At 39.1% G+C, this 14,747-nt stretch overlaps 1 protein-coding gene across 4 annotated transcripts in view; it reads left to right on the top strand.

The window, feature by feature from the left end:
- Positions 1 to 14,747, top strand: part of G3BP1 (G3BP stress granule assembly factor 1) — a 49,753-nt gene that overhangs the window by 19,368 nt on the left and 15,638 nt on the right. For 3 of the 4 annotated variants that reach the window (XR_008556414.1, XR_008556413.1, XM_008152240.3), the window contains exons 3-11: positions 1,891 to 1,972; positions 3,311 to 3,484; positions 7,019 to 7,109; positions 8,102 to 8,195; positions 9,640 to 9,841; positions 10,925 to 11,026; positions 11,286 to 11,397; positions 11,608 to 11,736; positions 12,053 to 12,162. Coding sequence is in view for 2 of the 4 variants with exons in the window: in XM_008152240.3 (XP_008150462.1) it covers positions 1,891 to 1,972; positions 3,311 to 3,484; positions 7,019 to 7,109; positions 8,102 to 8,195; positions 9,640 to 9,841; positions 10,925 to 11,026; positions 11,286 to 11,397; positions 11,608 to 11,736; positions 12,053 to 12,162 (1,096 nt within the window). In the remaining 2 variants the exon portion in view is untranslated. The remainder of the gene's footprint in view (positions 1 to 1,890; positions 1,973 to 3,310; positions 3,485 to 7,018; positions 7,110 to 8,101; positions 8,196 to 9,639; positions 9,842 to 10,924; positions 11,027 to 11,285; positions 11,398 to 11,607; positions 11,737 to 12,052; positions 12,163 to 14,747) is intronic. The other variant, XM_054718066.1, reaches the window with a different exon arrangement.

The following is a 14,747-nucleotide window of genomic DNA, read 5'->3' on the forward strand; positions in this document are numbered from 1 at the left end:
CAAAACTTATACATTATCAGAAAAATAATGCCTGAAAATGTAAAGGTATATTTATGCTTTTGTTTGTTCATTGTTTTGCTGTTTTTGTTGAGTCATGAATTATTTAGTAAGAATGTATTGAAGACTATTGAAGACCGTTCTTGTAATAACATACTTTAGTGTTGCTATGCTTTTAGAAATTAGGGGCTCTTTTTAGTGGAAATAATACGTGCTTGTTGTAAATCAAAACATGAATTAAACATGGAAGTAAAACCATGCTAACCATTTTTCTATGTTTGTACTCTAGAAATGGGAAATATTTCCTGTACCTGTTTCTTTTTGATCTTTTCAAAAACTTTTTGGTAAGGCATTGTAGTAGAGTTAATCTCATTTTGCAGATAAAGATGCTAAAGAGTTAAAAATCTGCTGGTATTCATGACTGTTAGTGATAGAAAAAGTATCCAAAGTTTTTGTTGTGTTTTATTTTTTATTAAAATTTTTAAGTTTTTTTTTTTTTAATGTTTTTAGAGAGAGAGGAAAGAAAAGGGAGATAGAAACATCAATGAGAGATAACATCAGTTGGCTGCCTCCTGCATGCCCCTCATGGGAGATCAAGCCCCAAACCCGGGTATGTGCCCTCACCAGGAATCAAACTGCCAACCACTCTTGGTACATGGGTCCACCCTCAATCACTGAGCAACACTGGCTGGGCCTTTTGTTGTGTTTTAGGTCAAAAAATATTTTTAAAAAAATATATTTTATTGATTTTTTTACAGAGAGGAAGGGAAAGGGAGAGAGAGCCAGAAACATCGATGAGAGAGAAACATCGATCAGCTGCCTCCTGCACACCTCCTACTGGGGATGTGCCCGCAACCAAGGCACATGCCCTTGGCCGGAATCGAACCCGGGACCTTTCAATCCGCAGGCCGACGCTCAATCCACTGAGCCAAACCGGTTAGGACTTAGGTCAAAATTTTATTCTTACCCTTACAAGTTAGGTAAATATGAATTTAATAAGCAGGAGTTGAAAGAAACTAACCAAGTACATTAATATATTTCTTATCAACATTGACATTTATTGATTCTAAGACATCCTTTTTCTTTCACATTTTATCTCTGAGATATGAAAAGTGGCTTACCAGCAGTGAATTGATTTCACTGGCTGACGTGCAACCTTTTAATAACTAACAATTAAAAGGTATACTTGGGGTCTTGTGGGCCCAGATCTTTCCCCTTTTAGGAGTTCGGGGAGGTAGAGTCAAGATGTAGAATGGCACATATGGGCTCATTTGTGAAAATTATTTATATAAAGTACAGATATCAAGAAATCCTTATAGGGTGATAAACCGTGGGTTTGCTTTCCTGATCCAGTATAGTATTGTGATGAAACACAGCAGTCGAGGATAGAGAAAAATGAAAAAGCTATGGGAATTAAAATCTACAGCTTGTAGTGCATCAGCAAACATTACTAAAAAGTACTAAAACACACTTGCATGATGATTTTAATGGTAATTCCTTACCAGCATTCTTGAATACAAAAGGACTCTCCAAGTCTATGGAGAGTATAGGTGTCCTCATCTATTTCAAAACTGCCTGATTGCTTCTTGAGTGAAAACAGGGACTTTTGTTTTATTTTAAGTGCCCTTCCTGACATTAACTTGAAGATCCTTCTCAACACGATCATCTACTCTGAAACCTGGAAGGTGTGACTAACCTCATTGACCAAATCCATTCTCATTCAGCAGTGTTTACTGACATGTAGGGAATGGATCCATGATTGTATACAAAGATGAAAAAGAAAGCACATTCTTGGTTCCAAGAATCTGCTGCTGAGGCAGTTAGGTACCAAACATGAAAAATTAATACCTGTTCTTAGGAAGATGACAAGTAAATTATATTCCTGTTTGACAGGTTTTATGGAAAGAACTCTTCTTATGTCCACGGGGGATTGGATTCAAATGGAAAGCCAGCAGATGCAGTCTATGGACAGAAAGTAAGCATACCAAGCTTTATGTAGGTGGTTTAGCAGCTAGAAAATAATCCCTAAAATTGAGGTAGATGCATGCTTAATAGATTTGCTGATACTGAAAGATCAAATTTGTCAAGTTTTGAAAAATTCAGGTATTTAATAACTATTTGGTTAACCTTTTGCACTCGGATGTCGAGTGCAAATTATTCTTTGAATGTATCAATAATTTGAAATATAAAAAAATTCAAATAAATAAGTTTGTATGAAAAGAAACTCCAGTTTTTTATTCTACTGCCGCGCTTTGTAAAATCTGGGGTATTTAAAAAATTAAATCCCTAGTTGAATAAAAAGGAATTGAGAAAAAAGCAAGCGAGTGCAAAGGGTTAATACGGTAGTTATTGAAATGCTTATGATGTCACATTTCTCATTTTGTATTACATATTGTGAAGTTTTTTGTATATATGAGGAGATTATTGGTTTTAGCATGGGGTCATCTATTATAAACTTCTACATATTTTTTTAACTACATTTTTATTGATTTCAGAGAGGAAGGGAGGGAGGAGAGAGAGAAACATCAGTGATGAGAGAGAATCATTGATTGGCTGCCTCCTGCATGCTCCGCATTGGGCATGTGCCCTTGACCAGAATCAAACCTGGGACCCTTCAGTCCCCAGGCTTATACTCTATCCACTGAGCTAAACCGGCACGGGCTGTAAATATTTTTAGGTATGTTCAATACAATAATTTAAAAGGCTCAGGGGTGGTCACAAGGAATCTATATAATAAAAGCCTAAGTGACCTTTACGGCAGAACGATTGGTTGCTATGATGCGTATTGACCACCAGGGGGCAGATGCTCAATGCCGGAGCTGTCCCTTGGTGGTCAGTGCGCTCCCACAGGGAATGTGCCGCTCATCCAGAAGCTGGGCTTATGGCGCTCTGTGGTGGTGGTGGGAGCCTCTCCCGCTTCTGCGGCAGTGCTAAGGAGCAGCGAGCCGCGAGGTAAGGAGTGAGGGGTCCTGGACTGTGAGGGGGCTCAGGCCTGGCTGAGGGACCCCCTCTTCCTTCTCTGCCTCCCCCTGACACCCTCCCCCCCTCCAGTGCACACATTTTGTGCACCGGGCCTCTTAAGTATACTATATTAAAGCAAGTTATGGGGGAGCATTTGACATCTTGCTGCCTGCCATATGTCATCAGTTTGGCTCAAGCTGTTACATATAAAAAAAGAAGACAAATCAGAATAGGGTCTGTATAGTTTGTAATTTAAACATGTAAATTCTTTTTACTTGTGTTATGTGGGAAATTTTTTGTTGTTGGGGATTATGTAAGTTTTAAGGCATTAACCTATGCTTTCATTCCTTAGGAAATCCATAGGAAAGTGATGTCACAAAACTTCACCAATTGCCACACTAAGATTCGCCATGTTGATGCTCATGCCACTTTGAATGATGGTGTGGTGGTCCAGGTGATGGGATTGCTCTCCAATAATAACCAGGCTTTGAGGAGATTCATGCAGACATTTGTCCTTGCTCCTGAGGTATGAAAAAAGAAACAGTGAATGGTTGTGTATCTCTTAAAAAGTATTCATTTTGAAATTTCCAATTTAAAGAAAAGTTATAACAACAGTACAATTAACTCCTATATACTTCTTACCTAGAGCCACTGTCAACACTTGTCCATACATTTAGAAATCTTTTTCTATTAACCTATCATTTTAATTTCTAAGCCATTTGATAGTTAGTTAGAAATATGCCTAGTCATCTTCAAATACTTAAGTGAGCATATCATAACCATAGTATAGTTATCAAATTCATGAAGTATTGATGTAATATAGTAATTAATCTATAGTCCATATTTAAATTTTGGTTATCTTCCCAATAATGTCCTTTACAGTAATCCCCATCCACCTCCCCGTTCCAAGATTGAGTACAGGAAGGGGTACACATTGTGTATAGCTCTGATAGTTTACTTTTATTTTTTGATGGCATTGACATTTTGGAAGAGTATGATCAAGTTACTTTGTAGAATGCCTCAGTTTGAATTGTCTGGTACTTCTTGTGATTAGATTTAAGTTATACACTTAAGTTCTTTCATTGCCTCATGTTAGGGAGGCTCTTGATTTCCTTTAATCCTCTTATTAGTGATGTTAACTTTCGCCACTTAAGGCGATGGTCAACAGGTTTCATCACTCTGAAGTTTTACTTTGCTCGTTTATAAATAAACTAGTGGCCCAGTGCATGAAATTCGTGCATGAGTGTGGGGGTGGTGTTCCTCAGCCCGGCCTGCACCCTCTCCAATCTGGGACCCCTCGAATGATGTCCTACTGCCGGTTTACAGGGATCGGGCTTAAACCGGCAGTCCAACATTCCTCTCATAATCTGGGACTGATGGCTCCAGCTGCTCACCTGCCTACCTGCCTGATTGCCCCTAACCACTCTGCCTGCCAGCCTGCTTGCCCCCAACTGCCCCCTGCCACTGGCCTGCTCGCCCCCAAATGCCCCCCAGCCAGCCAGATCGCCCCAACTGCCCCCATGCCAGCCTGCTCACCCTCAACTGCCCCTCCTGCTGGCCTGCTTGCCCCCATCTGCCCTTCCCAGTGGCCTGCTCACCCTCAGTGACCCCCCCTGCTGGCCTGCTCACTCCAAACTGCCCGCCCCCCGCTGACGGCCTGCTCACCCCCAATTGGCCCCCCTGCTTGACTGCTTACCCCCAACGGCCCCTGCCATCCCATCCCCCCAGCAACCCAAGGTCCCAGCCCCTCCTTTTTTTTTTTTCCCCTAGTGCCTCTTTGAGCAGAGGCCAGGGCCAGCTGGAAGCAAGTATCTAGGATTTATTTATCTTCTATAATTGAAACTTTGTAGCCTTGAGCTGAGGCCAGGGCCGGCCAGGTAGGGAAGCTTGGCTTCCTCCATTGCCAGGGCAACCCAAGCCTTCTGCTTGCTCCAGCTCCGTGGGTGGCCGCCATCTTGGTTGGGTTAATTTGCATACTTGTTCCTGATTGGCTGGTGGGTGTGGCTGTGGGTGTAGCAGAGTGATGGTTAATTTGCATGTTTCTCTTTTATTAGTGTAGATTGTGGGTGGTTCCTTGAGACTGCAAATACCCTGTTCTTTTTTTTTAAATGTTTTTATTGATTTCAGAGAGGAAGTGGGGGAGAGAGAGAGAGAGAGAAACATCAGTGATGAGAGAGAATCATTGATTGGCTGCCTTCTACAGCCCTGCCCCCCTTACTAGGGATAGAGCCTGTAAAACCCAGGCATGAACCCTTGACCAGAATCGAACCCAGGACCCTTCAGTCCTCAGGCTGATGCTCTATCCACTGAGCCAAACCAGCTAGGGCCAAATACCCTGTTCTTCATCAAACTTATGTACTAGTTTTTTCATTCATTGATGATTCTTGCCAGAACTAACTGCTACTCTGAATAGTTACAAATGATGATTATATGATTCTATCATTCAATATTAATTGGTATTCTACTGTAAAAAGCTTTGCCTTTTCTCCTATCTCTTGTCATTCATGAAGTTTTATGTGATGGATTTAATCCATTGCTAACTTTATATTAATGTCTAAAATGTCCCAGAAATGGTAAGTGTGAACCCTTTTAAGCCAGCTTCTGTGTGTGTGTGTGTGTGTGTGTGTATATTTTTTTTTTTTTTTTTAATCACTTTGTAACTTTGTGGCAGAAGATGCTTCAGGCTCATCTTGCACTGTCTCTGCTTCAGCTCCAGCCCCTGCCCCAGCCCCAGCCCCAGCCCCAGCCCTGGATCAGCTATTTTCTTCAAGAAGCCCTGGCTCTTTTTAGTTATCATGCTTATTAAAGGACCACAGATATATGTTGAATAATTGCTTTTGTACTGTTTTCCCAACTGGTCCAGACTGAACCATGGCAGGAAGCCTATCTGCTTAAGTCTGTGGAAGTGGCTCCATAAGGACTTGCTGATTAAATGTTTTCTTTACCATTACTCTTAAGATAATATTCTGTTTAGGATTGTGAATCTAAAAGCCCCCTATCATTTTACTGTTTGAACATAAAATAATTCAGTTGTCTTTGAAAATTACATGTCATTGTAGTCATAATTTTTAGAGGAAGGCTTTGATTATCTACAGTGTAAAACTGCTGATGACTTTCTGAATCTGCATGGAATTAGTTGGGATATAAAAGAGGGAAAGACTATCTCATTTAATACTGAAAGCTCTAAGGTATATGTTGGTATTCCTTTTTACAGCTGAGGAAACAGTCTTAGAGGTTGAATAACTAGGAGTTGACATATTTGGATTTAGACTAGAGTATCTTAAATCTAGTATAGGCAAACTTTTTCAGCTACCCCACTCTTGAGTGCTTGTATCAATAGTCTTGGGTACAGAATTAGGGAATTTAAAATATCGGCTGAAGGTGGTAATAGGTATTTGTTGTTCAAGAAATGATTTGAGGTGAGGGCTGTGGCATCTTACATCCTTAAAGCTTTATCACATTCTGGGCATCCAACTGTTGGTATTTAAAGCAAACCATATATTTGAGGCTCTTTCACTTGAGAGCATGCTAGCACCTTTCCCTTCCCCTTCTCCACTCCCCCCCCCAATCCCCCCTGCCCCCAGGCACATTACCTTTGCCTTTCTCTCTCCTAAGCTCTAAGAGCTCTTCCTCTGCCTCTGTAACTTGATTCCTGAGCTTATGCAGCCCAGCTGGCTCACTTCTACTACCTATGTAGCTTTCTAAATAAACTTTTTCTTATAATTTCAAAAAAATAAAACCGAGCAAACCATATATTTGAGTGTTGTTTTTAACAGCCATAATGTAGAGTAGGGTTTTATAACCTTGGCACAGTTAATATTTTAGGCCAATAAGTCTTTGTTGTGGCTGGCTGTTCTGTGCATTTAAAGGATGCTTAGCAGCATCCCTGTCCTCTACTCAGTTGTCAGTTTCACTCTCTATGTGAAAACGGAAATGCCTGCAGGTATTGCTAAGTAGCTCCTTGGAGGGGCAATAATGCCTATAGTTGAGAACTGCCAGTGTAGGGTGATTTGGCTTTTTAAAAGTCTGCTGAGTAAGTAAAAACTTTTTGGTGTTGCAGGGCTCTGTTGCAAATAAGTTCTACGTTCACAATGATATCTTCAGATACCAAGATGAGGTCTTTGGTGGCTTTGTCACTGAGCCTCAGGAGGGTAAGTTACTTGCCTAAATTTTTTTGATGGCATTAATTGACCTGAAAGAATATGGGTTACTTGAATGTTTTTGTTATACTCTGTATTCTTCATTAACAACTTGTAATTGTCAAGTTACAAGGGCCTGTATGTTTTTAACCTACTTGAAGCTAACAAGTTCATGGATATTGGTAGAAGACATAAAACTCCTAAGTCAGAAGTAGACAGGCTATTACAGCAAAAATAAGTAGCATTTTTTTGTCACAATTTCCACAGGATATTGAAGTCCAAATGATACCTGCATTACAATGGGATGCGTTATAAGAATGGAACCTTAAGTTTAGGGAACCCAGATCTTTCAGAATGGACAGTAAACATGCCTGCCTTTGTATCTGGAGGGAGACACTGTTTTCTGAGATTGTTTGCTCTGTAAATGTTCTTAAAAGATAGTCTGGAACAAAGGATAGCCATTGCCTCAATTGTAAGATGTGTAGAAACACAAGAGACACATGGAGAATTGTCTCAGAATAATTTCTGTATGGCTGAGAGGATTCTAAGTGCTTTATATTTATTATGTAATACTATAGCCTTATAGATAAGTAAGTACTTTAGGCACTGTTGTTCCCATTTAACCCTTTGCACTCGCTTGCTTTTTTCTCGAGCTGCTACCGATGCTAACCGTGTCGAGTCACACTCGACATCCGAGTGCAAAAGGTTAATAGATTAGGGCACTGCAATAAAGACAGGCAATTTTCCCGATGGCATATAGATGATATAGTGGTACAGTCTGTATTGGATTACTGGCAATATGACTTCAGATTCCATGTTCTTAACCCGACACTACAGTGTCCTTAAAGCCTATGCTATGATTTTACTAAATTGCCTTATTTTCTTGACTTTTTAAATATATATTTGCTTAAGTCTGCATTTTTTATTATGATGAACATTGTGAAAGAGAATTTATTTGTGAATTAAGTAACCACAAAGTACTTTACGTTTCTTTTCTCACTTAGAATCTGAGGAAGAAGTAGAGGAACCTGAAGAAAGACAGCAAACACCAGAAGCGGTACCTGATGATGGTGGAACTTTCTATGATCAGACTGTCAGGTAAGGAAAACTTTTTCTGTCCAGAGCTCTTGAGAATTGGGGTTGTTTGGTCTTTCCCTTTGTTGGAGGGCAGTCATGTAATCTCAGAATTATCTCAGAAAATAGAGATAATTTCCCAAAAGAAAGATTTTACTTTTGGTACCTTTGAGCTTCCAAAAATCTATAATGTGTTCAATATACTTTGCATTATGAGGACTATTTAAATAGCATCTACCAGTTGCTTTTTGGCTTAGGTTTTTTCTGGGTAGAAGTGTAAAAGAGTTAGGCTTTCTTACCAAGTAATGAACACATCCTAGCAAGCCACTGCATTAAATGCTTTGGGGAAGAGGATGACTATAAAGTTACTATGACTTGTTTGCAGATTAGGCATAAATAGATAGAAATTCAAACATGATTTGTAGCAGTAAAGAATATCATTAATTAACTGAGACAATAAATGTGCTACTGTATCTTATGTGTTTTTTTAAAATCTGCAACCAGAACAGAAATGTGTTAGATAGTAACAGAAATTACTACAATATTTATGTGTTGCCATGTGATACTAGTAATGTTAATATTCAGTGCTTAAAGGATATTTTCATATGTTTCTTAAGGTGCACTGATGAACTTAATCACAGTATTCACCTGCATTGCTGGTTGAAAATGACTTATTCTACCACAAACCTACTGAGTTAGAATTTCAGGGGAGAAAACATCTACAGCTTGAACAAACTGATTTAAGTGAAAGTTAAAGAACTATTATTCTGAATCATAACTAATGTCTTTTTTTACCTCTTTTATTGAGAGGTTTTACCTTCTTAACCATTTTAAGTGTAATGTATAGTAGTGTTAACTATATGCACATGGTAGTACAACACATCTCTGGAGCTTTTCATCCTGCAAAACAAACTGTACCTATTGAACAGCTCAACTACCCTTGCCCCCTCCTCACAGCCTGTTAGAGTTGTGTGATTGGAAAATTGTAATAGTTTTGATCCATTTCGATCATTTTGATGCATTTGCTTATGAGAATTGAGCCAATCTAACTGTAGTTAAGGTTTGCTCATTGAGTGCTTTTCTGTTTGTTGTTTTTTAAAAAATATATTTTTATTAATTTCAGAGGGGAAGAGCAAGAGAGAGAGAAACATCAATTATGAGAGAGAATTATTGGTTGGCTGCTTCCTGCACCACCCTCTCCCCCTCCCCTCTTCCCCGGCTTCTGGGGATAGAGCCTGCAACTTGGGAATTGAACTGTGAACTCCTGATTCATAGGTTGACACTCAACCATGGGAGCCACACCAGCCGGACTCATTGAGTGCTTTTCTAAAAAACTGCCTTGTTTTAATACTCAGACATGAATTTCTTATATCTGTTTTTGGGTTCTATAGTTAATTAATAAATACTTGAGAATTTTTTGCTAAATCAATGGAGGTAGAATGATATTTCTCAAATTTTTCTGTGAAAGCAATGACTTGGAAGAACATTTAGAGGAACCTGTTGCTGAACCTGAGCCTGATCCTGAACCAGAACCGGAGCAGGAACCTGTATCTGAAATCCAAGAGGAGAAGTGTGAGCCAGTATTGGAGGAAACTGCTCCTGAGGATGCTCAGAAGAGTTCTTCCCCAGCACCCACAGACATCGCTCAGACAGCGCAGGAAGACTTGAGGGTGTGTAGCATGTCTTTATTTTTACCCTCCTTCTCATATACTTTTAACCTTTTGCACTCGGATGTCGAGTGTGACTCAACATGGTTAGCATTAGAATAAAGGAATCGAGAAAAAAGCAGGCGAGTGCAAAGGGTTAAATTTCTCTCTTGTTATGCTTGGTTGACTTCGGTATGTGCATTTTCATATTGGTGGCTCAGGGAAATTTCTTACACATTGAACCATGCCTCAGATAAGAGATGCATATTGCTTTATAAAATCAAAAGTAACTTTTCTTTCCCCTCTAAGGAATCTTCAATACTTTTTGTACCAGAAATTTCAGGTGTTGTTTTATCACCATATCAACAACCCCTCATCTTTTTAATATTTCATCTTTTAAATTGCAGATTATTACATGCTTGTTATAATAAACAAGTGGTGATGTATCTTTAAAAAAAATATGACACAATAGACATTCCTCCCTTTTTTGATGAAATCTAATTGAGGATAACTTTATGGTAGGAGTAGAAGCAAACTGTTGAAATGTAACTACTTTCCTGATGAGAAACCTGATTTCAAAATGTTGAAACTTTTCAGTAACTCCTGTCACATCAGGATGATGATAACTGAACTCCCAGAACCTTTGCATTTGGTACTCTGTGAAGAAATGTTTTAGTGCCGTGCAGGTTGAAAAGTAGGTTGGCTGGATTGAGAATGAATGATCAGTTGTTAGGTGGCTGTTATATTAATTCTGGAGAGAGAGAAAATGAATGATATTTTGGACTAGAGACATGGCAATGGAGATGGAAAGAAGATAATTCAAAATTAAATAACAGGATTTGGTGATTTTTATATAGATAGAAAAGGGGTTTAAGATAATTCTAAAATTGGTAACATTGGATCAGTGTTTGTATCATAGCATTTCTAAGAAATTTTAGTACTAAATTTGTAAATGGGGAGGGGGAAGGGTAATCTCAAGATACTTATAAACTACCCTGCCTATGAAAATGTGATACATATATCATGTACAAGAAATCAAGAACTAATGGCTTTTATATTGTTTTAATGTATGGTATAATCAGCTGGTATTGGTGTTTGTTACCTTAGACATTTTCCTGGGCATCTGTGACCAGTAAGAACCTTCCACCCAGTGGTGCTGTTCCAGTTACTGGGATACCGCCTCATGTTGTTAAAGTACCAGCTTCACAGGTAAATTTCAAATTCAGCTTGCATATTAAGACGAATCTATTTTTATTTTGTGTACTGTGGTTTCATAGTGCTTTAGAGAATGTGGAAACTAGTATTATAAGACCAGAGGAGAAGGGTAAAAGATAGTTTTTAATGGTTTTTGTGTGTGAGAGGGAATTGTCATATTCTAGTTTAAACCTTATTGTTAGCTAAGAAACTTCACAAGAAAAAAGTAAGCATGCTTTATTTTTACACAAAAGTTAACTTAGAAATGTTTCAGCCTCGCCCAGAGTCTAAGCCTGAATCTCAGATTCCACCGCAGAGGCCTCAGAGGGATCAAAGAGTTCGAGAACAACGGATAAATATTCCTCCCCAGAGGGGACCTAGACCAAGTAAGAGCTCAGAAGAATGACCTTTCTAGTGTGGGGGATTTTTAAGTGGGTACCTTGTTTCAGGGGAGGGCTGTGCTCAATATTTTCTTAGATTAAAAAATTACCTGAGAGTTGAAATTACCTGTATTTAGGGTAAAGAGAAAACACTTGTATGGTACAGTCACTGAAAGGTGTCTTTGTCTTTCCTTGTTGCTTTTGTTTTCTCTTAAGTCCGTGAGGCTGGTGAGCAAGGTGATGTTGAACCCCGAAGAATCGTGAGACACCCTGACAGTCACCAACTCTTCATTGGCAATCTTCCTCATGAGGTCGACAAATCAGAGCTTAAAGATTTCTTTCAAAGTAGGTGATTGAGTTTTAAACACTAGATTAATCTAATGCAGCATTGCCCAGTAGAAATAGAAGATGATCCATATATGTAATTATTTAACACAAGGTATCTAAGCTGTCATTTCAACATATAAAAATATGTAAGAGATAATATACATTTTTCTATTCTCAGTCTTCAGAGTCATGTGTTTTTACCCTTAATGCATGTCTTGTTTTGAACTAGCCACATGTCACGTACTCTGTAGCCATGTCGTATTGGATAGTGTGTGTGTATTATTTAAAAGAAATGTCCTAATAAGTTATTTGAGAATTTGTATTTCATTTTCAGATTATGGGAATGTGGTGGAGCTGCGCATTAACAGTGGTGGGAAATTGCCCAATTTTGGTTTCGTTGTGTTTGATGATTCTGAGCCTGTCCAAAAGGTCCTTAGCAACAGGGTAAGCATCTTTTCATCTTTTTTTGTTTGTTTGTTTATAAGCATGTGTGTTGGCTCTTGGAATATTTATCCTTATAACTATGTCTGATATGTAAAGTGCAATTTATTCCAACATGTTTGGGTAATATATTCTATGATGTTCAACCCTTTGTATCAAAAGAACTGCCTGGGAGTTTAGAAAAACAAAGCTTCTGTCTAAATAACTTAGTTTTTTAATAAGTGAATGATGAGAATAATTCCCGATTCACTGAGAGTTAGGCAAATTCCTTTTCTTGGTGGTGGCTTCTGGTGTAGAACATGAAATGCAATGTTGTATTTAGCTAAGATAGCTTAAGAGCCTGTTTGCCCTGGGTAGTCTTGGTATAAATCTGCTGCCTGGGTTATAACTAGGAGGAGCTTTGCCTTTTATTCTTCTATAAATTGTCTGGGTTTGGAAACCACTTTTACTAAAATTACTGTTAGTCTGCCCTAGCCAGTTTGGCTCAGTGGATAGAGTGTCGGCCTGCGGACTAAAGGGTTCCTGAGTTCATTTCCCGGTTAGGGCACATGCCAGGGTTGCGGGCTCAGTCCCCAGTGTGGGGTGTGCAGGAGGCAGTCAGCCGATCAATGGTTCTCTCTCATCATTGATGTTTCTCCCTCTCTCCCTCTTTTCCTCTCTGAAATCAATAAAAAAATATTTTTAAAAAATCAGTTAGTCTAATTATAGAGGGATTTGTAGAAACGGAATTGTCTTACTGTGTAGTTCTAAAGAACTTTTCCCTTCTCCGACATCTTTCATTAGTAGCAAAAAATACTTTTTGTAGCACTAGTAGTAGAGAAGAACAAAGAGATAATTGTTAGTTTTCTGAGATGGATATGGGAACTTAAAAACCTCACTTTTTAAAATTTGAGGTGAAATTCACAAAACAAAATTAAGTCTTACTTTAAAAAATATTTTTATTGATTTTTAGAGAGAGAGGAAGGGAGAGGGAGAGTGAGAAAGAGAAACATCAGTGTGAGAGCTGAACATTGATCAGCTGCTTCCTGAAGGCCCCCTCCTGGGGATCCAGCCATCAACCCAGGCATGTGCTCTGATGGTGAATCGAACCTTCAAATCATCAACCTTTTGGTGCATGGAGCAATGCCCAACCAACTGAGCCACACTGGCTCATCTTAGTTTTATTTTATTTACTTATTTTTAAATATGTTTTTATTGATTTCAGAGAGGAAGGGAAAGAGAGATAGAAACATCAGTGATGAGAGGGAATCATTGATTGGCTGCCTCCTGCATGCCCCTCACTGGGGATCAGGCCCACAACCTGGGCATATGCCCCTGACTGGAATTGAACCTGGGACCCCTCAGTCCACAGGCCAATGCTCTAGCCACTGAGCCAAACCAGCTAAGGCTTGTTTGTTTCTTTTAAAAAATTGTTTCTATTATAATTGACATTCAATATTATGAGGTATGCAGCATAGTGGTTACCAGGGGTCCTCAAACTTTTTAAACAGGGGGCCAGTTCACTGTCCCTCAGACCGTTGGAGGGCCGGACTATAGTTTAAAAAAAACTATGAACAAATTCCTTTGCACACTGCACATATCTTATTTTGAAGTAGAAAAACAAAACGGCAAAAACACCCACATGTGGCTTGAGGACGTCTGGTTAGACATTTATATAATTTACAAGGTACCCCCTATAACTTTAGTACAATACAGTAACATTTATTAACACCTATCTAGTTTCAAAACATTTTCATGAGTCCTAGCTAGTTTGGCTTAATGGATAGAGCATCAGCCTGTGGACTGAAGGGTCCCGGGTTTGATTCCGGTCAAGGGCACATGCCCACGTTGCAGGCTCTATCCCTAGTAGAGGGCGTGCAGGAGGCAGCCAGTCAGATTCTCATCATTGATGTTAATATATCTCTCATCCTCTCCCTTCCTCTCTGAAATAAAAAAGAAAAAAGGAAGAAATCAGAAAAAAACATACACACAAAAAACCCAAACATTTTCATCAATAGTAAGTCCCTTACCCATTAAGCAGTCTCTTCCCTTATCCTCTCTACCCAGCCCCTGGCAACCAGTAATCTGCTTTCAGTCTCTGCATATTAAAACTACAAGTTTTATTAACCATGTAATAGGAATGTTGTAGATTATTATTTCCCAGAGGTTCTCCAGAATGTTAATGGCTATATACTGCAAAGTTTGATGTAGTCATAATATTATGTGAGCCTTAACCTCTAGGTGTGCATTATCTTGAGTTCCAGTGAGATGTGTACATTGAATCTAGTATTTTTGTGAAGCATCTCCTGCACAACTTTGAGAAGTGAGAAAACTAGCTCATTTTCTCACCAAGGCCACAGAATATTGAACCTAGAAATCTCCAGTAGGCTTTGTGGCTAAATCCATCATTGAGCATACAATATGTCTAGTGGCCAACCTTTGTGGTGCAGCCTTGAATTCTTCGTTTCCTTACAGCAGGGGTGGGGAACATCTGGCCTGTGGGCTGTATAAGGCCCGCAAAATTATTTGGTCTGGTCCTGCCAAGACATTAGGAGTGAGTTAATTAAATGTTTGACTAAATATAGCAGCCTGATTTATAAGTCGATAAT

Source organism: Eptesicus fuscus, chromosome 6 (genome assembly GCF_027574615.1).
Source record: "Eptesicus fuscus isolate TK198812 chromosome 6, DD_ASM_mEF_20220401, whole genome shotgun sequence".
NCBI classification, from domain to species: Eukaryota; Metazoa; Chordata; class Mammalia; order Chiroptera; family Vespertilionidae; genus Eptesicus; species Eptesicus fuscus.